The sequence below is a fragment of the Schistocerca nitens genome, chromosome 10 (genome assembly GCF_023898315.1).
Source record: "Schistocerca nitens isolate TAMUIC-IGC-003100 chromosome 10, iqSchNite1.1, whole genome shotgun sequence".
NCBI lineage: Eukaryota > Metazoa > Arthropoda > Insecta > Orthoptera > Acrididae > Schistocerca > Schistocerca nitens.
Genome location: NC_064623.1, coordinates 16,452,705 through 16,478,020, shown reverse-complemented (window position 1 = coordinate 16,478,020; position 25,316 = coordinate 16,452,705). Strand labels below are relative to the sequence as shown.

At 45.7% G+C, this 25,316-nt stretch overlaps 1 protein-coding gene across 3 annotated transcripts in view; it reads left to right on the top strand.

The window, feature by feature from the left end:
* The window catches only part of LOC126210667 (proteoglycan 4-like), a 587,840-nt gene that overhangs the window by 322,438 nt on the left and 240,086 nt on the right, over nt 1-25,316 (top strand). For all 3 annotated transcript variants that reach the window (XM_049939998.1, XM_049939997.1, XM_049939999.1), the window contains one exon: nt 19,917-20,103. In XM_049939998.1, coding sequence (XP_049795955.1) covers nt 19,917-20,103 — 187 coding nt within the window. The remainder of the gene's footprint in view (nt 1-19,916; nt 20,104-25,316) is intronic.

The following is a 25,316-nucleotide window of genomic DNA, read 5'->3' as shown; positions in this document are numbered from 1 at the left end:
TAAGCTTCGTCAGTAAACCAAATGCTGCCCACATGCATATCGCCGTCATCAATCCTGTGCACTATATCGTTAGCGAATGTCTCTCGTGCAGCAATGGTAGCGGCGCTGAGGGGTTGCCGCGTTTGAATTTTGTATGGATAGAGGTGTAAACTCTGGCGCATGAGACGATACGTGGACGTTGGCGTCATTTGGACCGCAGCTGCAACACGGCGAACGGAAACCCGAGGCCACTGTCGGATCACCTGCTGCACTAGCTGCGCGTTGTCCTCTGTGGTTGCCGTACGCGGTCACCCTACCTTTCCAGCACGTTCATCCGTCACGTTCCCAGTCCGTTGAAATTTTTCAAACAGATCCTTTATTGTATCGCTTTTCGGTCCTTTGGTTACATTAAACCTCCGTTGAAAACTTCGTCTTGTTGCAACAACACTGTGTTCTAGGCGGTGGAATTCCAACACCAGAAAAATCCTCTGTTCTAAGGAATAAACCATGTTGTCTACAGCACACTTGCACGTTGTGAACAGCACACGCTTACAGCAGAAAGACGACGTACAGAATGGCGCACCCACAGACTGCGTTGTCCTCTCTATCTTTCACATCACTTGCAGCGCCATCTGTTGTTGAAAATTGTAACTACTGTAATTTCGAAAGTTTGTCCGCCTGAAAATGTACTGTTGTCCCAAGCATATTGCAACAAACGGTGTATTTCTATCGCTGCTCGTTTAGTTTTTATTGCCGTTTCAAATATACCGGTCATTTTTGAAACACCCTGTACATATTACATAAAGTGTAATTACAGCAAATCATCCAGTCTGTAACTTGTGTTCACATTCTCATATAGACTGACAGTCATGTTAAGATATCTAGCCACTGCAGAAACATTAGAGTCGTTGGCTTTTGCAACAAGGGTTACAGGAAATGCATTGCCTATAATAAATAATAGCTAATGTTGCAGATTGTATTTTTGATTATAATAATTAATAAGAAAGACCCGAAATCTTGTAGAAAACAGAATATTCCGCGTGGTCTGGGGCGCCTTGCCACGGTTTGCGCAGCTCCCCCCGTCGGAGGTTCGTCATCCATCGGTTATGGGAGTATGTGTTGTCCTTAGCGTAAGTTAGTTTAAGTTAGATTAGGTAGTGTGTAAGCCTAGGGACCGATGACCTAAGCAGTTTGGTCCCATAGGAACTAAAAAAAAAAAAAATGGTGGTGGACGCGAACCTGCCACCTTTCTCTTCACAGCTTACGACGCTGTCGACTTCAGTACGGCTTTAACATTGCATACGCGGTTACGCTGTCTAAAGACCGTGTCTATAAAAATCATTATTTGAAATTTAACTGGGCGAATTGTAAGAGAACGACGCGCTTTTGATAGATCATCATTGTGCCATAACAATGAAACGGTGTACTTTCATAGAAAACAAGCTGTAACAATAACATCAAATACAGGAATCATTTAACTACCGATATGTAATTTCCTGTCATTTTATTGTAACAAATCTTAGATAAAACGGCGCATTTTCAAGAGATATTCAATTTCCTGAAGCTTTGGAAAAGTTTACATTCATAGCACGTACTTCATAAAGGAATCTCATCAAATATGAAATTTAATTCCATACAGAAAGGTGGAAGGAGTATATAGAGTTTCTGTACAGGGGCGATGTTCTTGGGGACAATATTATGGAAATGGAAGAGGATGTAGATGAAGATGAAATGAGAGATATGATACTGCGTGAAGAGTTTGACAGAGCACTGAAAGACCTAAGTCGAAACAAGGGCCCGGGAGTAGACAACATTCCATTAGAACTACTGACAGCCTTGGGAGAGCCAGTCCTGACAAAACTCTATGATCTGGTGAGCAAGATGTACGAGACAGGCGAAATACCTTCAGACTTCAAGAAGAGTATAATAATTCCAATCCCAAAGAAAGCAGGTGTTGACAGATGTGAAAATTACCGAACAATCAGTTTAATAAGTCGCAGCTGCAAAATACTAATGCGAATTCTTTACAGACGAATGGAAAAACTGGTAGAAGCTGACCTCGGGTAAGATCAGTTTGGATTCCGTAGAAATGTTGGAACACGTGAGGCAATACTGACCCTACGACTTATCTTAGAAGAAAGATTAAGAAAAGGCGAACCTACGTTTCTAGCATTTGTAGAATTAGAGAAAGCTTTTGACAATGTTGACTGGAATACTCTCTTTCAAATTCTAAAGGTGGCAGGGGTAAAATACAGGGAGCGAAAGGCTGTTTACAATTTGTACAGAAACCAGATGGCAGTTATAAGAGTCGTGGGACATGAAAGGGAAGCAGCGGTTGGGAAGGGAGTGAGACAGGGTTGTAGCCTCTCCCCGATGTTATTCAATCTGTATATTGAGCAAGCAGTAAAGGAAACAAAAGAACGGAATGGACAGTGTCTTGAAAGGAGGGTATAAGATGAGCATCAACATCAAAGAAGAGAATAGAAGCATTCGAAATGTGGTGCTACAGAAGAATGCTGAAGATTAGATGGGTAGATCAGATAACTAATGAGGAGGTATTGAATAGAACTGGGGAGGAGTTTGTGGCACAAGTTGACAAGAAGAAGGGACCAGTTGGTAGGACATGTTCTGAGGCATCAAGGGATCACCAATTTAGTACTGGAGGGCAGCGTGGAGGGTAAAAATCGTAGAGGGAGACCAAGAGATGAATACACTAAGCAGATTCAGTGGGTACTGGGAGATGAAGAAGCTTGCACAGGATAGAGTAGCATGGAGAGCTACATCAAACCAGTCTCAGGACTGAAGACCACAACAACAACAACAAGAATATGACAGCTCCTAAGTTTTCTTTGTGACGTAACGACGATGTTGCATCTCATTGGCCACGTTCCTCTGCGCGAGGCAAAGATCTGAGGGTCAGATTAATCATTTTACGCTCTGCAGTGTAGTGTAGTGGAAGGCTGTGACCTCTCTCATCGCGCGTTTTCCCGTCCAGTGGGAGGTCGGCGTATGAGTGCGCGGGCACGGCCCACAGTGACTCAGTGTACATTATCTGAGTAGGGAAAACTTCCTGTGGAATCTCAAGTGGCTTGTCAGTTTCCTTACTGATATACTTTTGTATACTGATGGTGTTACATAGATTCAGTAATTCTGACTTCAGTTCCTATACTAAATGGAAAATCCCTTCAGGGCATTTTTGTTCTGTCGTTGCAGCTACAAAAATGCGTGGTTTTTTTTCACCAGACGCGTTTCGCTTTCTTCACGTAAAACATCATCAGTGGTATGTAATTAATTACAGACCTCTGATGATGCTTTATCTCAATAAAGCGAAACACTTCTGGTGAAAAAAAAACACGCATTTTTGTAGTTGCAACGACAGAGCAAAAATACCGTCAAAAATTGTAAAGCAGCTGCCGACAGTGTGGCCACATAAATGAAGGAAAACTCCTTGCTACGTTGCAGTTTCGTTTAAGAAAGAATCCGTCAAACCATCAGCGAATTAAACGAAACTGATGTCGCAGTTTTGATATTAAATTGGTCATAATCTTCGGTGTCATCTTCCACATTACCATTAGCGTATGCAGTAAGTACGTTTCTGACTAGTGTTAGCAGAACCAATTTGCAGAAAGCCGGGACTCAACGGTTGGTGGAACGAGGAATCGGCGGAACAACGACGTAAAAATTGGGACTTGGAAAGGTTATTGGGGGGGGGGGGGCGAGGATAAAGAAAAACGTAATTTTTAGTCGCTAGATAATTATTTCCTTCATAATATATTAAAAGTTGGTACACTATTATTATGAAAAGGAAAGTTGCCACTCACCATATAGCCGGGATGCTGAGTCGCAGATGGGCACAGCAAAAAGACGGCCACAAATAAAACTTTCGGCCAGTAAGGCCTTCGTCAAAAATAGACGACACACACACACACACAAACACACACACACACACACGGCTGCGTCAGTCTCAGACAACTAACGCCACACTCATACAACTAACTACACAATCAGGCAAAGTATAGCCTCTATTTACAGTTTTACGCTGGTGTGCAACACTTCAGGACGTAAATGACTTTCGTATGACGTGTCACTGGCAAGTAACATACTGTAGGTCGATGAAACGTCGACCGTGTGTAGGGAAAATTGCCACAGTATAGTACAGGAAGTAACTGAAAGAAATACGCAACGATACGGACGGAAATGACATTTGTATTCAAAGACAGTAATTACATTGAAGTCGCTGCGTTTCACGGCGGTCCCGTACACGTTACAAAAGGGGGGGGACTTGGCTTTTAATACGCCGTGAGATCATCACAGGAGGCAGTTCGCACTCCGCAGCGTTCGGCACACGGTTGGTAACAAGTTCCTGTTGTAGGGCGTTCCAGCCGCTGAAGACTGCTGGGTGGCCGTTGCTGCCGCAGAACGTCTGCCCACGCCTGCTACACGTGGTCGCTGGGATTCACGCGGGCGAAGGGACACGCCGGTCTATTCTCCAAATATCCTCTCGTTCCGAGAGCCCTCCAGCTGCGCTGTCCGATGCGGTCGCGCATTGTCATTCATAACAGTGCACTTCTCCCCCACGTGCGCTGACGTCAATGTCACAATAACGTTGGCTGGTCGCCGTACTCTGACCAAAGATCTGCGAGTCAGTACTCCCATGCAGTATTTTGTCTCCGCTGCCATAACAGCGGGACCCACCAAAACAGTCGTGTTCGACCCTGTTCTTGGGCACAGTGCGTGTTCCCACCGTAGCATATGAGATCACGTCCAGCATTGTCGAACACGATCGTTTTGGTGGTCCAATAGCTACGGTGTTGGGAGGCATGCAAGTACTGTCGTCCTAATCTTTGCATACGGTACACGCACGGGTCAGCGTTGGTCTGTCACTGTTCTGCTTCCCCGTTTGCATATTTTCGGTGGTACATTCAGCCCTGACTTAAGTTGTAAGAGTGACAGTACGCGACCGCACTGACAAGCCTAGGTGGAGGAACTCTCGGAGCGAGAGGATACTCAGTGGATGGACTGCCCTATTCGTCCCTTACGTCGAGAGACGCTCTGCGGAACGTCAGCTGACACCAGTGACGATGCAGCAGTTACCAACTGCGCTGGTGGAGGGATGGAGTGACCAGCCACGAGAAACTGCTTACTGATCCCGTGGCCAGCGTGCCGTCAGTGGTGATCCTGCACATCCTGTTAAGAAACATTCCTCGTTCGGTGTAACTATGCTCTTAGAATGAAAATACCATATCTATCTGTCTCCATGTGCGTATTTCTTTCAAAAATGGTTCAAATGGCTCTGAGCACTATGGGACTTAACATCTATGGTCATCAGTCCCCTAGAACTTAGAACTACTTAAACCTAACTGACCTATCACACAACACCCGGTCATCACGAGGGAGAGAAAATCGCTGACCTCGCCGGGAATCGAACCCGGGAACCCGGGCGCGGGAAGCGAGAAGTATTTCTTTCACTTGCTTTCTACACTGAAGAGCCAAAGACACTGGTACAACTGCCCAGTGTCGTCTTGGGCTCCCGCGAGCATGCAGAAGTGCCACAACACGGCGTTGCATGGACTCGACTAATGTCTGAAGTAGTGCTGGACGGAAGTGACACCATGAATCCTGCAGGGCTGTCCATAAATACGACGGGTGGAGATGGCTTCTGAACAGCACGTTGCAAGGCATCGCAGATATGCTCAATAATGTTCATCTCTGGCGAGTTTTGTGGCCAGCGGAAGTGTTTGAACTTGGAAAAGTGTTCCTGAAGCCACTCTGAGGCAATTGTCGACGTGTCGGGTGTCGCACTGTCCTGCTAGATTTGCCCAAGTCCGTCGGAATGGACAATGCACACGCACGGATGCAGGTGATCACAAGGATGCCTACGTACGTGTCACCGGTCAGAGTCGTATCTGGACGTGTCAGGGGTCCGAAATCGCTCCAACTGCGCATGTCCGACATCATTACAGAGCCTCCACCAGCTTGAACAGTCCCCTGCTGACATGCAGGGTCCACGGATTCATGAGATAGTCTCCATACACGTACACGTCCATCGGCTCCATAATATCTGAAACGAGATTCGTGCGAGCGCGTAACATGTTTCCTATCGTCAGTAGTCCAATGTCGGTGTTGACGGTCCCAGGCAGTAAAGCTTTGTGTTGTGCAGTGATCAACGATACACGTGTGGGCCTTCGGCTCAGAAACAGCATATCGATGATGTTTCGTTCAGTGGTTCGCACGCTGACACTTGTTGACGGCCCAGGATTTAAATTTTGAACGATTTGCGGAAGGGTTGCAGTTTTCTCACGTTTAACGATTCTCTTTATTCGTCGCTGGTCCCGTTATTGCAGGATCTTTTTCCGGCCGCACAGATGTCAGAGATTCGATATTTTACCGGATTCCTGATATTCACGGTACAATCGTGGAATTTTCGTACGGAAAAATCCCCATTTCATCGCTACCTCGGACATGCTGTGGCTCATCGTTCCTACGCCGACTATGATACCACATTCAGATTCACTTAAATCTTGATAACTCGCCATTCTAGCGGCAGTAACCGATCCGACAACTGCGCCAGATACTTGTCTTATATAGACGTTTGCCGACTGCATCGCCGTATTCTGCCTGTTTACATTGTATTTGAACACGCTTGACCCTACCAGTTTCTTTGGCACGTCAGTGTATTATTCCATTAGTCGTGAAGAATCATACGTGAGAGGTCGTTATTTGACATTCCAGCGTCGGTGCGGCAGAGGCAGCGCAGGCGACCACTGCAGCGTACACACGCAGCCCGGGGAGGGGGGGGGGGGCTCCGAATGCTTGCTGGGCGTTGCTGACACGCGTGCTGCAGAGGCGCCAGCGGCGGCCACAGCTACGTAGCTGGCCGCCAGCAGTGGGCGGCGCAAACGTTGTGGCAGAGGGTGGGCAGGCGACCGCGCTGCCCAGACAAACCCTGGCCCGTTGGCCGGGCCGCAGTCAGACGCCGGGGCGGCACGCAGCTGGGTGATGGTCCGCACGTGCCTCGGAACACGTGCTGATGGCACGGGAGGGGGGGGGGGGGGGCGGCTACTCGCTGCGGTCATCAAGTACAGCGTAGCATAACCCAGCCGTTCCCAGTAGAGGTGGGCAAACTCGTTCATCCTTGGGGACTAGTTCACTGCTGGTCGTTCTTTTTTGCGAACCGTTCATTTTTACTCGTTCATCGTTCATTTGCGCATAGTATATGGTTCTTACGAAAAACTGAAAACTAGTAGTGTAGGTGACTGAAGGATGGAGGGCACCAAGAGGGGCACTTGCCTCCCCCCTGGAGTATAGAGATTTTATTCATTACAGAATTCTTACACACTTTTAGAAGTAATTTCTGTGATTCTGCAGAACCTCTCGTTTAGCCAACCGCAGCCTTGTGTGGCTGATCGCAGGGAAATCATGTAGGGTGGCGCACGGAAAACCGGCCCCGAGTACAGACTGCTCGCCAATTACGGACGATGTCTTGCCCGTTACGAACAGATACAACAAACAGACAAACATGTAATAATTACGCAGTAAAGAAATAACAAGCTAATGCAAGCAACAATTGCGAAACAATCGATGACGATGTGTAGAGTGCTGGAGAACATGAAAATCTCACGCGACACTCATGGGCTATAGCTCATGTAGTCTTGTAAACCTGTTGGTGGCTGTTTCCCAACTTAATAGACCACAAGTGGCTTGTATAAAATTCTTCGTTTCGACTTCCACTACATAGCTATGCTACGTTGTAAACAATAATCTTTTACACCCTGTATATACTTCACGTTGTCTCTGAGTTCGTAGGCGAATTAGACACTTTATGGAAGCATAAAATAAAAATGTGGTTTTCTCATACTTGCGTCACACGCTTAGTAAAAATTAGGTTCTTATCTTGCATTATTAAAGTTAATGCAGCAATAATAATAATAATAATAATAATAATAATAATAATAATAATAATTAAGTTCGCAGTAATAAAGTTTTTGGTTTGAAACCTCCTTCTGAACAAATGTTTTTGAGATAATAAGCAAATACGATTTTATGGCAACGTATGTCTTTTCAAATGGAGAGGCACCGCTTTTCCTACTGAGCCAAAATGACCCAGAACCCATTTTTTTTCAAAGAAACCACAGTAGCAGGTAATGCAAACTGGAAACAATCAAACTTAAAAATAATTAGAGCCTTCCTAAATGTAATGTTCTGTATATGAAAGATACACGAAAACCGTTTTATATGAATTTTCTTACACTGAAGATTAAGCAAATTACTGAAACTTAGCTGCTAAATCAAGTCGATGAAACCAAAAAAATATATGAATAAAAAAAAACTTGCCTTGTTAGAAGTATGTCTTCTGCTGTTCATCGATATAATGAAGTGAGCTGATGTGCCCTTTTGTTACCTGAAAAGACATACCTATCACATACAACGTAATTTTTATGTAATTTACGTAACTATAAAATACTTTTTGATTACCGGTCGGCCGGCCGCGGTGGCCGTGCGGTTCTAGGCGCTCCAGTCCGGAGCCGCGCTGCTGCTACGGTCGCAGGTTCGAATCCTGCCTCGGGCATGGGTGTGTGTGATGTCCTTAGGTTAGTTAGGTTTAAGTAGTTCTAAGTTCTAGGGGACTGATGACCACAGCAGTTGAGTCCCATAGTGCTCAGAGCCATTTGAACCATTACCGGTCGTGGACGCTGACTAGCCAGAACCAAGTGAAAGAACAGTTAGGAACACGTGTAAAATAGGCGAGCGCAGTGAACGAAACGAACAACTGGATACTGAACTAACTAGGAGCAGTCGGCAGTGGAACTGAGACAGATGGACATGCGAAGAACGACGAGTGCGGCCGAGGGAGACCGAGACTGAGACGAGCACGCGACCGAGGCTGCTACGAGAACTGCCGAAGTGACCGCCGCGACCGAAGTGAACTATGAACGGATCGTTCCTTGGAATTCGTTCGTCGGTCGTTTCGTTCATCTTGGTGAATCGTTCCTTTGCAGCCGTTCGTTCGCGAACTACCCATCTGTAGTTCCAAAAGTGACTCAGTTAAGCGTTGTCGATCTCGCTGCGGGGAGTGACGGACGGCGGACGCCGTAAGTGGCCTGCCACGCCGTTACCTACTCGGCTAGGCCGGGGGTCCAGACACAGCTCTCTGGAACCGACCACGCGGAAGATGAACCACTGCCGCGTTCCTGGGACACGCGGAAGTTTAACCGATAGGGGGGGGGGGTCGTCGCGCGCAAGTGGGCACGTGGCGGAGGGTCGGCGGGTGCTGGTGACGAGAGACGCGGCACGGGACGTGCTGTACCGTGACACAGCTGGCTGAGAACGTCGGTCGAGCAGTGTTGCAGCCACCTAAAAGTCAGCTGTAACTCCCACGTTTCGTTGCTCACTCCTAACGAAAGCGCGAGATGAACAAGTGCGCAGGGACGAGGGACAGCCGTGGCCGTGGAATGGAACGTAGGGATGTTGGTGAAATATCGATATATCGACTCTTTTGCACGAAATATTGATATATAACGGCCATATTTTCCTCACAGATATATCGCTATATTGATTAAAAAGATGGCTCTGAGAACTATGGGACTCAACTGCTGAGGTCATCAGTCCCCTAGAACTTACAGAACTACATAAACCTAACTAACCTAAGGACATCACACACATCCATGCCCGAGGCAGGATTCGAACCTGCGACCGTAGCGGTCACTCGGTTCCAGACTAGCGCCTAGAAGCGCTCGGCCACTCTGGCCGGCGCTATATTGATACCTAAATTGCAATTCCGAATTCGGATGTTTTTATCTTATATTTTTTTTAGCAATTTTCGATAAATGTTTGAAGTTGTTCTTTTAAAATTGTCCCAGAACATAATTTTACTTTCATTGTGTCAAGGAGTCTTACTACTTTTGAGCTTTCCTCACGTCCAATCCTTCCCTTCGACTGTGTGAACCAAGTATCGGTGGCACAAAAGTCGGATTGCACTGGGGGGGGGGGGGGGGTGTCGGTGTGAGTGAAATAGCACACCAGTTACGTTAAGAACCAATTTTTAACACAGCTAGTGTGCTATTTCTTCACATCGGCATTCTTCAAAAATTGTTGCTGAAAATGATTAACAAAACTCTAAATGACAAGGTCGGTCGTTGCGGTGGGTAGAGAGACGTTTGAGGGGAAATGCTGACGTAATCGGCGCTCGGCGCTATCAACAGAAACTGCAACGTTTAGCTTCACCACGCAGTTTTGACATTGCAACTGCTAGGTCGCTGGCTTTTGCAGAAATGGAGGGAAAAAAGTGAAGTCGACGTGAAGTTTTCCGGACAAACCCGATATGTAACGAAACCGAACGACTGACCGATCGGACACCTGTATTGTGTCGCTTACCTGCAACGTGAATATCGCCGTGCGTGAACGTGCATCGTTGTCCTTTAGGTTCTTGATCGAAGGGGGATAAGCAGGCTACCAGATTGTTGATGTACAGATTATCTGATAATAAATCAGTGTTTAAATATACAGCTCTAAAATTTGCAGTATAATTGCAGTGCCCAGGCATTTATTTTATTTTTGTTTATTTTTATTTTTTTATTTATTTATTTTTTCTTTTTTTTTGCCGGTACTTCAAATTTTTCTCTTCGATATATCGACACTATTTCGATACATCGATGCCTGACGATAAAACATTTTAAGTATCGATATATTAGATTCCAGATATTTTAAAAAATATCAAGTCTAAATGGAAGTACGAAGAAAATTGTGGCTAGTAAGTGAGCAGGAAGGATGCGGAGAAGCGTGCCTTGAGTTTATCTCCTGATCGGTACCTCCTGGCGCACAGTATTTTAATTTTCTTGATTACTGCCATTGGTCCGTTCAGAAACTCATTCCTGAACTATCATGTGGTCTACCATTTCTTGAAATGAATACGCTTAATATTTAGAATTGTTAACGTGGTCCAAAATTGTGGACATTTGCGTCACGCATGACGATTGTTCGCGAAGGGTCACGACGCTTCTAAACATCGAGACATCAGGCGAAGAATTGGAAATCTGGCGACACTAGTTCTGTCCATGTTTTCCCCGTTGATCCAATCCCCTATGAAACGGTTAATGACTATCATGAAGGTAGGCCGGCAGTGGCACACTGTAATATCTCGAGGTTATGACTCTAACCTTGGGTGGAATCCACACTTTCCATATATTTTCCCATCGGTAGTAAGTTCAATAAGGTTGTACTTCTTGCTGAATAAGATGCGTCCAAAAGAAGCGGTATCTGACGTGCGGAAGTACTTCGTAATCATTCAACTCATCCAACCACGGGAGTTTCAACAGTTCGACAGTAAGTCCACATTTCAAGTGCGTTCTGCCTGCTCATGAATGGGGCTCGAGCACACAGACGTAGACTCAAATAGTGTTCCCGATGACACTTGTGTGAATTTGATGGCCAGAACTGTATCCGAAATTTCGGATTCTTGAAATGTTGTGTAACGTATTTCTATGTTTACGACGTTTCTCATCGAGCCATTACGTTATCTCGCAGCTAGCTGCTTCTCTCACACAAATAATGATAAAAATTAAGAAATTCAGGGTAGCCACCAGCCCAAGCCCTTCCTAACCATTTAGAAAAAACAGAGCTGCAAAATTATTAGTATAATTACTTTAATAATTTAATTACAAGTACGCAAATTTCTTTAAGCAGACAGATAAATAGCACTCCATGTCGTGCATGAAGCAACTTGATTAATTCAGGATTGGAAATCGGAGTAAGTGGGTAAGATCAACACCAAAGGATTGATCTTTCACGTAAATTATTTATTGTAACTAAATGTTTGGTTGCACATCCTAGCTACACATAACTGCTGCCTGACTCGAAATATTGAAGTAAGAATTCGTGAGAATGAAACAGAGCACAATTTAACTACAGCAAGAAGAAACACAGAAGACGGGGGCGGGAGACAATTATACTATCATCTCCTTTGTATTAATACCATAATAATATCTAAGTGAGATTTGCGTTACGATTCTGCGCTTGCTCTATTCTGGGCAGAGGTTTAACCAATACACAACGCTGTGCGATAATTATTTAACAAACTAACTGCGTCTGCTGCTTGAAAACGGCCGAATTAGAGCACGTGGTGCATTCGGACTCAAACTGTTGTGCTGCTTTGTAGAAAGCGCACGAAAGAGCAGATATTCTTGCAGAAATTGTAGTTCATTAAACAAGCAAACTGTTAAAATAAAGTCTATTGCGGTGCCGTGGTGAACCAGAAGGGTCACTGATTACCAAACACGTGGGACAAAATCGACACACAAAGACAAAAGCAATTTCCACAAAATATAAGATTAAAAATCGTTAAAAAAAATAACTCGATTCGCACGCTTCAGATGAGCTAAAGTTCTTAAGTATTTCACCAGTTAAACATAACGAAGTCCTAACTGAACCTGCTTCCTATCACCTGAAACCCCCCTTAAGAGCTACGATCCGTACTCACCAAGCGTTCACCGAAGAGTGCCGCTTCCTCTCCCGAGATTACCTAGCCTCCCGTGCAGCGGAAGCTACCAGAGGGGTAGCCCTCCGTCACCAACCGCACACACAAAAACAGTCTTCGACTATGATAGGTAAACCTCTCTGTTCAGGTATTGGAAACCTAAGTTGGTCATGCTGTGCTCTCCTTCGAACGAGAAGCAACATCGTCTGTTCACAGCAGACGATGACCAACTCAGCGTTTCCCACCTCTCATTGAAACACACATATAATAATCAATAGGCCTAATTTGAGTGCTCAGTCTTTCTGGAAGAGTTCATGAATTGAGCTAAAATCGGGTAGTAAAATGAATAGGTTGTACCGAATTCGACAAGCGTCTTATGAAACGACTTCACAGAGACGTTTCAGTTGTCTATGTAGTGCCAGTCTCAGTTGTTTTTCTCCTACCAAGCCAGGTGGCGCAGTAATAGGATGCTCGACGATGGCAGTTGGACGACGTGGGTCCACCCAGTATCTGGTGTTCTCGATTTCTCTAATTCGCTTAACGTTAAGACCTCTATCAGCAAGCCACAGAGGAAAGAATGGGGACTCTGCAGTAGTGTTCTTTGTCTGTAGAACTGCGTCGAAACCACTGCCACGCCAAGAGAGCGGCGTAATTTCACGAGATTAGCGTGACAACCAAACTAAGTTAACTTGTGTATACCTCGATGAAAATAACAGAGTTATTAGTAGTCGAGCTTTGGAGGACACGACGCTGTCGGTTCTCGCGTGTTTGCCTACACAGCATCGCAGCAGCAACAGTGCGCGTGTGTGTTCTGGGTACCAGTCTGTTAACTTGCGGCATTGGGTTTACTTCGCAGGGTGGTAAATCTGACCAGATTCGTAACAGTAGTAGAGTCAGTGATAGTTCTCTGGCAGTTGGAGCGGGCTCGGCACGGCTGCGACACGCGTGTCCGACAGCCAATCAGGTAACAGGGCTTTGTGACAGAGCCTTGGTGTTGCCACAGCTCTGTAGTCGGCTACAGCTGTTTGCGCTTCTTTCTGCCGCCGATTCTGCTATAGTGTGTCACACTGCCGCATGAAATAAACGCACCATACCAAGAAAAAATGCGTATGATACCAAATCCCGACTGGTACGATACCGGCTGCAGGCCTCGTCTGCAACCAACAGGTAACTGGGCGATATGAAAACGGTGAATGGAACAGAAGGCGTCAGTCTATAAGGGCCGATTGTGCACTACTGGTCAATAAAATTGCTACACCAAGAAGAAATGCAGATGATAAACGGGTATTCATTGGACAAATATATTATACTAGAACTGACATGTGATTACATTTTCACGCAGTTTGAGTGCATAGATCCTGAGAAATCAGTACCCAGCACAACCACCTCTGGCCGTAATAACGGCCTTGATACGCCTGGGCAAACAGAGCTTGGATGGCGTTTACAGGTACAGCTGCCCATGCAGCTACAACATGACACCACAGTCCATCAAGAGTAGCGACTGGCGTATTGTGACGAGACACTTGCTCGGCCACCACTGACCAAACGTTTTCAATTCGTGAGCGTTCTGGAGATTGTGCTGGCCAGGGCAGCAGTCGAACATTTTCTGTATCGATACGCCAGTATGGCGATGACGAATACACGCTTCCAGTGTGCGTTCACCGCGATGTTGCCAAACACGAATGCGACCATCGTGATGCTGTAAACAGAACCTGGATTCATCCGAAAAAAATGACGTTTTGTCATTCGTGCACCCAGGTTCGTCGTTGAGTACACCATCGCAGGCGCCCCTGTTTGTGATGCAGCGTCAAGGGTAACCGCAGCCATGGTCTCCGAGCTGATAGTCCGTGCTGCTGCAAACATCGTCGATCTGTTCGTGCAGATGGTTGTTGTCTTTGCAAACGTCCCCATCTGTTGACTCAGGGATCGAGACGTGGCTGCATGATCCGTTACAGCCATGCGGATAAGATGCCTGTCATCTCGACTGCTAGTGATACGAGGCCATTGGGATCCACCACGGCGTTCCGTATTACCCTCCTGAACCCACAGATTCCATATTCTGCTAACAGTCATTGGATCTCGACTATCGCGAGCAGCAATGTCACTATACGATAAACCGCAATCGCGATAGGCTAGAATCCGACCTTTATCAAAGTCGGAAACGTGATGGTACGCATTTCTCCTCCTTACTCGAGGCATCACAACAACGTTTCACCAGGCAACGCAAATCAACTGCTGTTTGTGTATGAGAAATCGGTTGGAAACTTTCGTCATGTCAGCACGTTGTAGGTGTTGCCACCGGCTCCAACCTTGTGTGAATGCTCTGAAAAGCTAATCATTTGCATATCACAGCATCATCTTCCTGTCGGTTAAATTTTGCGTGTGTAGCATGTCATCTTCGTGGTTTAGCAATTTTAATGGTCGGTAGTGTATTAGCATCGCTGACTGAAGATCAAATGCCGTCCGCTGTGACCGTGCGGTTCTAGGCGCTTTAGTCCGGAACCGCGCTGCTGCTACGGCCGCAGGTTCGTAACCTGTCTCGGGCATTGGATGTTTGTGATGTCCTTTGGCTAGTTAGGCTTAAGTAGTTCTAAGTCTAGGGGACTGATGACCTCAGATGTCAAGTCCCATAGTGCTCAGAGCCATTTGAACCATTTTGAGATCAAATTTGGCATTAGATCAGAGACTGAGCTACGTAATTTCATAAGGCCTGCCTGCTGTTACAGAAAGTGAACAAAAGTTAATTGCAGCTGTCAAGCTACAATTTTTTCCTATTTTCAACCCCTACAATGACGATGCAGATTTTCATCGTGAAGTTATGTGCAGTGATTTGTAAACATTTTAATACGATCGCATAAATTCTTCTCAATCAGGTTTGTTGCGTAAAAGGTAGTTTAAAATGTTATTCGTCGCGTTCTTGTTCTGATACGGGTTCAGGTAATGTATGTTCCATTTATCGACGTACGTGGAATTGTCATAGCAGTTTAAGGACGCGTTCGGTAGTTACAAATTTAATACGAATTTGATGGTTACTGCTACTCGAGGCGAGAGAGAACATACATAATAGATGGCGAGTAATTATTGGCTGCTATCAGAATTCCCATAATTCTGTTCACTGCGAACATTTAGAATTTTCCTTTCTTACTCTTCTGCTAGGTGTCTACAAAATACCTTTAAACTAATCACATAAATTACTAATCGTCTCGCAAGAGCTGTTATGAGATTGATCATTATGTACACACGGTAGCCGGTAATCCCCTTAACCTAACTTTCGATATCGGAAAAAAAAGTATTTCGAGCATCATTTTGTGTTAATAACAGTTTTTTTTATTATTTCAGTTGGTATCTACAAAAAGCAAAAGCGATGAAACGTAGTGCCACAACACTATAAACTGACCATTAGACCTGAACCTGACTGTGAAACGCGAATTTTTCGCCTGTCAAGCATGATCGGACTTCATGCCGATATGATCTGGGATTAACCTTCATATGATGCAGATTTTCAGGTTAAGCTTGATCTGAGGTCATTTTCTTAATCTACGGTTAAATGCTTTATATAGTCGGCACTAAGTGTTTGTTGCTGCGGTAGATGCCGATTGAACAAGTTGCTGTCAGCGCCCGTAGCTCAGCGGTCGTCGTGTCTATCTCCCACGTGGAGGACCTCGGTTCGATTCCAAGTAGTGCCAGGGACTTTTTTTTCCATTGGTGGGACGACTGAAGCAGGGTGTACTAAGCGTCGTGAAGGGAGGGTTATCATGCAAGGGGCAAAGTGACAAAATGTACTTCCTGTGTTATTCAGAATAAACTTTATGCAAATAAGTAAACTAACTACAGATTAACAGTTACTCATTGACTTCAGGAAAGCAATTTATCACTTGGCACGATCCAAAAATAACAAGCAAACACTGACTTTTCGAAACAAATTTGCGCTGAAATACTAAACGGGTCAGGTCTACCAAACAAATTTTTTAAATATTTATATCTCTAGTAATAATTTTACTGTTGAGTCTTAGCACAATTCACTGCGAAAGGGTTTGTGCAACTCAGATATTCCATCATACTTTTGCGGTGCCTTTTCTTCTTTGGAGACATTTGTTTTGCGGTAGGACCTCCCTGAATCTGATCGTTTTGAAATCTTCACTTCACCACCCTTTCTACGACGCTCTTGATAATTTCCCATCCCTCTAGTTCAAACAAATGTCATTTTTTTCTGAATTGCCCAGTTATGGTGATTTTAATGCTTGAGGAAGAACTGTTAACCTAAGATGTGTTAATGATAATATCAGCTGGTTGTTTAAAGTCCATAAGTAACTGCCTTTATCTGAACAATTCAAACGTTGCTTGTAGCGAGATGTTGCTGTGGTGTCCATTACATCATTACGAACAAAATACTTCCTCATCTTACTTCTTTGTTTTCAATAACTGTAAAATCACAGTCCACGACCGTGTACTGAAAATCTTTTCAGCTTGCTCCGAAGTTGGCCGATCGGTGTACAGCCGAAGTATTAACAGCAGACTACGTTTTGTTACGTTAGAACTCCCGCAGTTTTATAGTTCACGTTGCAGCTAATAGGTACCTTTTGTAGAGTGGCAGCATGTTATGTGTGATTGTAAGAAAAAACAGGTTTTCAGCGGTTTTGAACGTTATTTTGAAAGATACCTTGCACTACCCCACTTCTTTGTACACGAAATAAGTATTAATAGCCTGCCCTCGCCAACTAAGATCCTTGGTAAACAACTGGACAACGCTGTAGACTTTGACACTGTCAAGTAATTTTACGTACCCAGTAGAAAGAGCATAGACGTCTGTTTACCGGTTGAGACACTTTGGGACTACTGAAAGAGGTGTAGGAAGGTTACGGTTTAATGTCCTGTCGACGAAGAGGTCATTTGAGACGGTGCACAAACTCGGAATGAGGAGTTAAATAGTCCGTTTCCTTTCTAATGCTTCCATCTCGACATCACTCTCAAGTACAACGAAAAAACCAGTACAGAGTTGCAAATTTCACTTTTTTTTTCACTCGATTACTATTTTCGGGCCGGGACCCATTTTCAAATCATGGTAACGTAGTCAAAAATGGTATTTCAGAAAATGCAAAAAGCGTGTCAAGAATGTGCAGACGGACAGTTACATCGTGCTGGAAGTTCGTAAATCACCCATAAGTGATTTACGGAAACCGCGGACCAGCTAAATCTATATACAGGGCGGTGATTTGAACCGCCGAAATGGCTCTCCCAGTGCGAATCCATTGACTTCCCACTGCGACCCCTCGCTCGTCTTTTGGACTAAGTCATTACACTGGTGACGATTAAAATTCCAACGCAATGAAGCTAATAGGCAACAGGAATCAGACTGGCGTGAATTGTAGTACATACATATGCAAATAAGCATTTCAGCACAATGTAAACAGCATCCACATTGTAGAGGGGCATTAAATTAGTAAATTTTTTTCTCTGTCAGTTTTGGTTGAAAAATGTTAAATTTGTTATCGGACATCGTGGAATATTCCTGCTTCAGCCCCTGAAGTTTCATCAAGTTCCCGTAGGTGACAGCGCTGTGCGTTGCCTTCAGAGTGGTGTTTTTTAAGGGACATGCGTTCTTGGCAGCTAGCCGTCTTTGAGTTTCTTTTGGAGAAAAACTAGAGCGCCGCAGATATTCATAGTCGTTAGCAGAATGTCTACGGAGACATCGCAATGAACAAAAGCACGGTGAGTCGTTGGGCGAAGCGTCTGTCATCATCGCAACAAAGTCGCGAAAACCTGTCGGATCTCCCGCGAGCCGGCCAGCCGCACGCAGCTGTTACTTCTGCAGTGTAGGAACGTGCGGATACTCTCATCCGAGATGATTGACGGATCACAAACAACTCGCTGCTCGACTGGACGTTTCTGTTGGCAGTGCTGATACAGTCACCCACCAGTCGGGGTAAAAAAAAAAAAAAAAAAAAAAAAAAAATCAAAGCTGCAGCTTCAGCCGGTAGAGTCACGGTGATGGTCTTCTGGGACTCTGAAGGGATTATTCTGTTTGATGTTTGCCGTCACGGTGCAACGATCCACTCAGAAGTGTATTCTGCCACCCTCAGAAAACTGAAGGAATGGCTTTAGCGTGTTCGTCGCCACAAGAATGCAAACAAACTCCTCCTCCTTCATGACAACACACAGCCTCATACAAGTCTGCTTACCCGATAAGAGCTTTACTGGACTGTTCTTCTCCATCTACCCTGCAGCCCGTATCTCGCACCTTCCGAGTTCCATCTGTCTGGTCCATTGAAGGATGCACTCCACTGGAAGCTGTAGATGAGTAATGAGGAGGTTAGTTCAGCAGCGAGACATTGGCTCCGGTGTCGACCTGTAGACTGGCACGATCTGGGCGCACATGCCTTCCCACTAAGAGGACGCTTGGCCGTCGCATTGAACAGAGATTATTTTGAGAAAATAGGTTTTTGTAGCCAAAAGAGTGTGGAATAATATGGCGTACTAGAATTCTTAATGAAGCCAACTCGCTGTCAGAAAAAATGTGTGTTGCGTTACTTATTGAGTGCCCCTCATACGTGGAACGAAAAATTACGTGGAGTGTAATAAAGAGAAACGTCTGCCAGCACTGTCATACGAATAAGGAATTGATGGGTTCGGGAAGATCATACTCAACGCCTTTCAGGGTCTCAGGGGCCCCACGCGAGTAGCGCCCGAGAGGACGCATTGTTCGCTCGCCATGCGTGATCGTACAGCCACGTCACATACCTAGTTTCGGGAAATGGGCTGTTTAGCAGTAACAGAAGTCTCAGCACGGTCAGTGCGATCGTGGTTGGAGCACCAGGGACTGTCAGCATGGCGACCATTGTTGCGGCTTCCGTTCACACCACAGCAGAGGGAAGCGTGCTTGCAGTTTTTTCAAGCGTATCCTGGTTTTGTGTACAGTATTATGAGGGACGCACTCACGTCTGGAGGCTCCAAGAGATAGAATGTTGCCATATCCCATCCATCTTTGTCATACAAGGTCAGCACTGGCATAATGATATGGAGTGCTATAGGGTACACAGTGCGATCACCATGCAGCTCTCACAGCTGATAATTTGGACATCACTTCATTGGTCGGGCACGCCACGACTTGCCAGCCAGTACGGCCGCCGAACCCTAGCTCTGAGTTGGAGCAGTGTGGAATAACATAATAGTAACTGTCATCTAAGCTCAGTTCAACTGGATGCCTCGATGCTTTAGAGTGCTCGTTACTGCCTGAGTTGTCAACTTTGTGTACTAAATTTTGCATCCAATCTACATCAGAATCCTTTATGAATATAATCACGTGTTCATACGATACTCCACTTCCTATTGTTCCTTGTGTTGCAATTTCATTGACTGCCAATGCATAAGAGATGGAATATCCCCTGTTCTGACGTCTTTCTGAATCTAGCCTGTGTGGCGTTGGTTTCAACTTCTCGTTCTGTGAAGTGCCTGTTTGGTGTTGCAGAAGCCGGCCATCGACATCGACGACGACGACTGGTTCGACCTGGAGCGACAGGAGTGGACGCTGTGCAGTATCCTGCAGGCGCGCGAAAAATCGGTGTTCGCCATTTGGAGGGCGGTGAACATGCCCAGGAAGCCCAGGAAGAAGCACGTGGGCGTCAACGGATTCGTCAGGAAACCCGCCCGAATCAGTGAGTATCCGACCCTCGTGTTGTAGCTGTTGTTATGTCCGCAGTCACACTGTATAGTGGACGAGAGCAATGGGTAGAGGGGTCACATGGGAACCACTTGGCTCATCATGAGTAACTGTCAGGATACCCCTGTCACGTTGTGTCCATTGTTAAATCTGCATTCAGGTTATATACTCCAAACGAATAGTGGGTGGGGTGGTCACACCTCGATCGTATCCTTTGGTCTGGACGGGGCATTCGGGAAGCCTGCCCTGATTGGTGAGAATCCCTACTTTCATGAGTAGCCGTTCCAAGTCTGCGCTCGCGAGGTATAGCAGACAAGAGCAATGGAAGAGATGAGGGTGGACAGTGAGTCCGAAAAAGATCTGACCTTTCAAACGTGCTGATCAGGAAAGTCCCTAGAACCAGTGAGTAACTCACTCTCGTCTGTAGCTGTTGTTACTAACCGCCTCAATAGTCCGCTAGAACAATGGGCGAGAAAGGGTTTAGAGCTAGAATTATCCCTGCAGCTTCTTAGCGAACACCCTACCTTTCAGTGAAGTGTCTAAATGTCTGTGGATGCAAAGTAGCGATGTCGGAGGCTGGGGTCTAGAGCGAAGTCGAGGCTCTGACTCGTCCCAAAGATGCTCCACTGGGCTCAGGTCGGGACTGTAGGTAGACCAGTCCATTTCAGGAATGTTACTGTGCATACACCATTGCTTCATAAACTGAAACGCCAAAGAAAACGGTACACCTGCCTAATATTGTGTAGGGCCCCCGAGAGTACGCAGAAGTGCCGCAACACCACGTGGCATGGACTGGTGTCTGCAGTAGTGCTGGAGGGAGTTGAGACCATGAATCCTGCACGACTGTCCATAAATCCGCAAGAGCACGAGGGGGTAGAGATCTCTTCTGAACAGCACATTGCAAGGCATCCGACATATGCTGAATAATGTTCATGTCTGGGGAGTTTGATGGCCAGGGGCAATGTTTAAACTCAGAAGTGTGTTCCTGGAGCCTCTGTAGCTATTCTGGACATGTGGTGTGTCACATTGTCCTATTGGAATTGCCAAAGTCCGTCGGAGTGCACAATTGACATGAATGGATGCAGGTGATCAGACAGGATATTTACATACATCGCCAGTCGTATCTAGACGTATCAGGGGACCCATATAACACTAACTGCACTCTCCCCACACCATTACAGAGCCTCCACCAGCTTGAACAGTCCCTTACTGACATGCCAGGTCCATGGATTTAGGAGGTTATCTCCACACCCGTACACGTCCATCCGCTCGATACAATTTGAAGCGAGACTCGTCCGACTAGACAAGACGTTTCCAGTCATCAACAGTCCAATGCCGATGTTGACGGTCCCAGGCGAGCCGTGAAGCTTTGTGTCGTGCAAGCGTACACGAGTAAGCCTTCGGCTCCTAAAGCCCATTTCGATGATGTTTGGTTGAATGGTTCGCACACTGACACTTGTTGACGGCCAAGCATTGAAATCTGCAGCAATTTGCGGAAGGGTTGCACTTCTGTCACGTTGAACGATTCTCTTCAGTCGTCGTTGGTCCCGTTCTTGCAGGATCTTTTTCCGGCCGCAGCGATGTCGGAGATCTGATATTTTGCCGTATTCCTGATATTCGCGGTACACTCGTGAAATGCTCGTACGGGAAAATCCCCACTTCATCGCTGCCTCGGAGATGCTGCGTCTCATCGCTCGTGCGCCGACTATAACACCACGTTCAAACTCACGTAAATCTTGATAACGTGCCATTGTAGCAGCAGTAACCGATCTAACAATTGCGCCAGACACTTGTTGTCTTACAAAGGCATCGCCGACCGCAGCGCCGTATTCTGCCTGTTTACGTATCTTTGTATTTGATTACGCATTCCTATATCAGTTTCTTTGGCGCTTCAGTGTAGATGCCGCTGTATGCCAGGGTGCACTGTCCTGCCGATACAGTCAGCCATGGTTTCTGAACTGTTGCTGTACTGTAGGCAGTACGCAGTGCTGAACACGCGTCCATATCCTTCCGCATTTAGCGTTTTCTTTACGTGCAGTAAGGGAACGACAGCCTGCTGACGAGGAACACCGCCATACTGTAACACCGACTCTTCAGCACTTCCTGCTGGCACTACAGACGATGCCAGCTAACACTCTCCATGCATTCTCCAAACCCAAACTGTTCCGGAGGATTCTCACACGGTCTAAGCGTTATTCATCACCGCAAAGCACTCGTTTCCAGTCATCAACGTCCTGTGCTGTGGCTCGTTAGAACGCCAGAAACGGCGCTCGCCACCGACAACAGAAGCGTGTTGCTTGTGAGGAGTCCCTGAACCATTGTTGCGCATTGTTTTTGATTCGCTACGCACAGTTACTGTGCTGACTGAACTGCTGGCAGCACGAGTGATTTCTTACGCTCTTTTCGTGAGGCTTTTTGCAGCCACGCACAGCTATGCTGGACGATTCCTATCAGTCAGCACATGAGGCTGAGGTTGGTCTGCTCCTCGTTTAAGGCCGGTATTACACTATCAAATTTCTTTGTCCAATATCTTTGTCAAAGAAATTTGATGGTGTAATACTACATACGTGACATATTTTGATACTAGAAAACTTACTCATAGAAACCTGTAGGATGCTTTTCACTGACCTAGAATCATGAAATTTGGCAATAAGCAAGGTTTCACAATACAAGTAACGCAAAAAATGCGAAAATTGTCAATTTGTAATTATATCAAACCAAAAAATACTTCTTTTTTCATTTCTTATCCGACGTCAAAGTCAAAATTAAAACAATCGGTATTTCTACTTTCAGGCTGACTGGGTCGCGATGGTGAAAGTCAAACATCAGGCAAGGAATGACTTTATTGCTCATACCAGGCGTTTCGGAATTTATCCATCATCAGATATGCATAAGCGATTGCTGCACGTACACATGGCATTTCAGTTTGTATATGAAACAAACATTCGCAAACCAGGCTGTTATTTCACACACAATTTGAAACGCCGTATCCTCGTGCAGCAATACCTCCTGGATATCTGATGGTAGATAAAAATCCGAAACGCATCATGTGAGCACTAAAGTAATTCCTTGCCTGATGTTTGACCTGTACCAGTGCGACCCACTCAGCCTGAATGCAGAACTGATTATTAGAATAATTGGCTGACTCGTGCATGATTTTATGTCACATTTATGTTCCTGAAATTTAAACATTCTCGAAAATCTTGCACTCCTTGGGCCTGGTATCTTCCCAGTATTAATGTCAATAACAGGGAGAAATTGTCGATGTTTTCAATTCCCGGAACGGATGACCTGGCTGTGTACATAATTAAGTTTGTACTCGCACCAGGGCAATTTTTTTCCCTGTTGCATAATTGATAATTTGTGATTTACAGAACTGAAGAGTTCTGTTGTTGAATTTTTTTTAAAAAAAGCAGTAATTTTATATTTTCATTCTTTGTACTCAGTTGATAGCACATTTTTGTTGAAGCTAAAACATTACAGATCTAGATCTTTCCATGATCACTAAAAGCGATGACAGATACTAGATATACATCAAGTGGAAATGAATTGTTTCTCCTTTTATTATTTACCACTGGAGAAAGATTCAGAAATATATTTCCGTTTCAGAGGAGTGTCTGTGTATAACTTATTTTAAAGGAGGAAGTGAGCCATTTTCACGATCAGTAGACTGGTATTCACTGTTAAAGGTAGTAAGAAGAGCTCTACGAAAGGCAACTAATGTGTGATGGTAGTGGGAGGGAAGTAGGGCAGGGAGCGCTTGTGTGTAGAAAATGTTCTCGAACTGGTCCTAGTAGTCGTGGCTGTTGTTCCCACGCACCGTTCGCCAGTGGAACAGAGAAGGGAGGAGGCGGTAACGGTACCGTAAACACTCTCCGCTTGCAGAATATAGACGCAGATGTAGATAATGGTGCGTGCGAGAATGACAATGGTACACAGCATACTGTGGCTTGTGGAGCGACGGATTGGAACACATTATCTGATTCTGTGACACGTGCGGAAAACCGAAGGGAACACACCCTCCAGCGCACCGCCAGCTGGGAATACTGCGTTTGGAAACAGACCCGAAATTGGGTTACAGGGTATTAAAGAGTAAGTGAATGTACAATGCGCCGGCCGGCCGCATCGATGAAATTGTGGGCGGCTCGTTTAACGAAGACAGTGGAGGCATCTGCGCCTCGTTAAGAATATATGGCGGCGGCCTCCAGTATTGACCCCTGGGGACACGGGAGACATGCAAGCGAGGTGGTCGCGGGGCGCGCCGCTGCACAGCTCACCAAGTGGAAGACAGCGCGTCCTTTCCTTCCCTCGCGCCTTCTGGCTTCACATTTCTTCTCTAGCGTTCTCCAGAATCCGACATATGCTGTGTGGCGAACTATGGAAGCGATGACAAATCAGTCGGGAACAGACCGTCCGATTTATCGAATAGAGAAAAGTCTCTAGAGATATCTTACACTGAGCTTAAAATTGAATAACCAGGATCTGAATACACGCGATAGGCTCAACACTTCGTAGTAAGGGATATTCGTATTCTTTACTGGGGAGCTTTTCGTCAGAAGCAAATATCGTATTTTGGTCTCCCAGGGCTGTGTGCCAGGGCCCTGCCGCCAACGATATACACTGAAGCGCCAGAGAAACTGGTATAGGCGTGCGTACTCAAATACAGGCAGAATACAGCGCTGCGGTCGGCAACGCCTATATAAGACAAGTGTCTGTCGCAGTTGTTCAAACGGTTCAAATGGCTCTGAGCACTATGGGACTTAACATCTGTGGTCATCTGTCCCCTGAACTCAGAACTACTGAAACCTAACTAACCTAAGGACATCACACACATCCATGCCCGAGGCAGGATTCCAACCTGCGACCGTAGCGGTCACGCGGTTCCAGACTGAAGCTCCTAGAACAGCACTGCCACACCGGCCGCCGCGCAGTTGTTACATCGGTTACTGCTGCTACAATGGCAGGTTATCAAGATTTAAGTGAGTTTGGACGTGGTGTTATAGTCGGCGCACGAGCGATTGGACACAGCCTCACCGAGTAGGCGATGAAGTGGGGATTTTCCCGTACGATCATTTCACGTATGTACCGTGAATATCAAGAATCTGGTAAAACACCAAATCTCCGACATCGCTGCCACCGGAGAAAGATTCTGCAAGAAGGGGACCAACGACGACTGAAGAGTATCTTTCAACGTGACAGAAGTGCAAC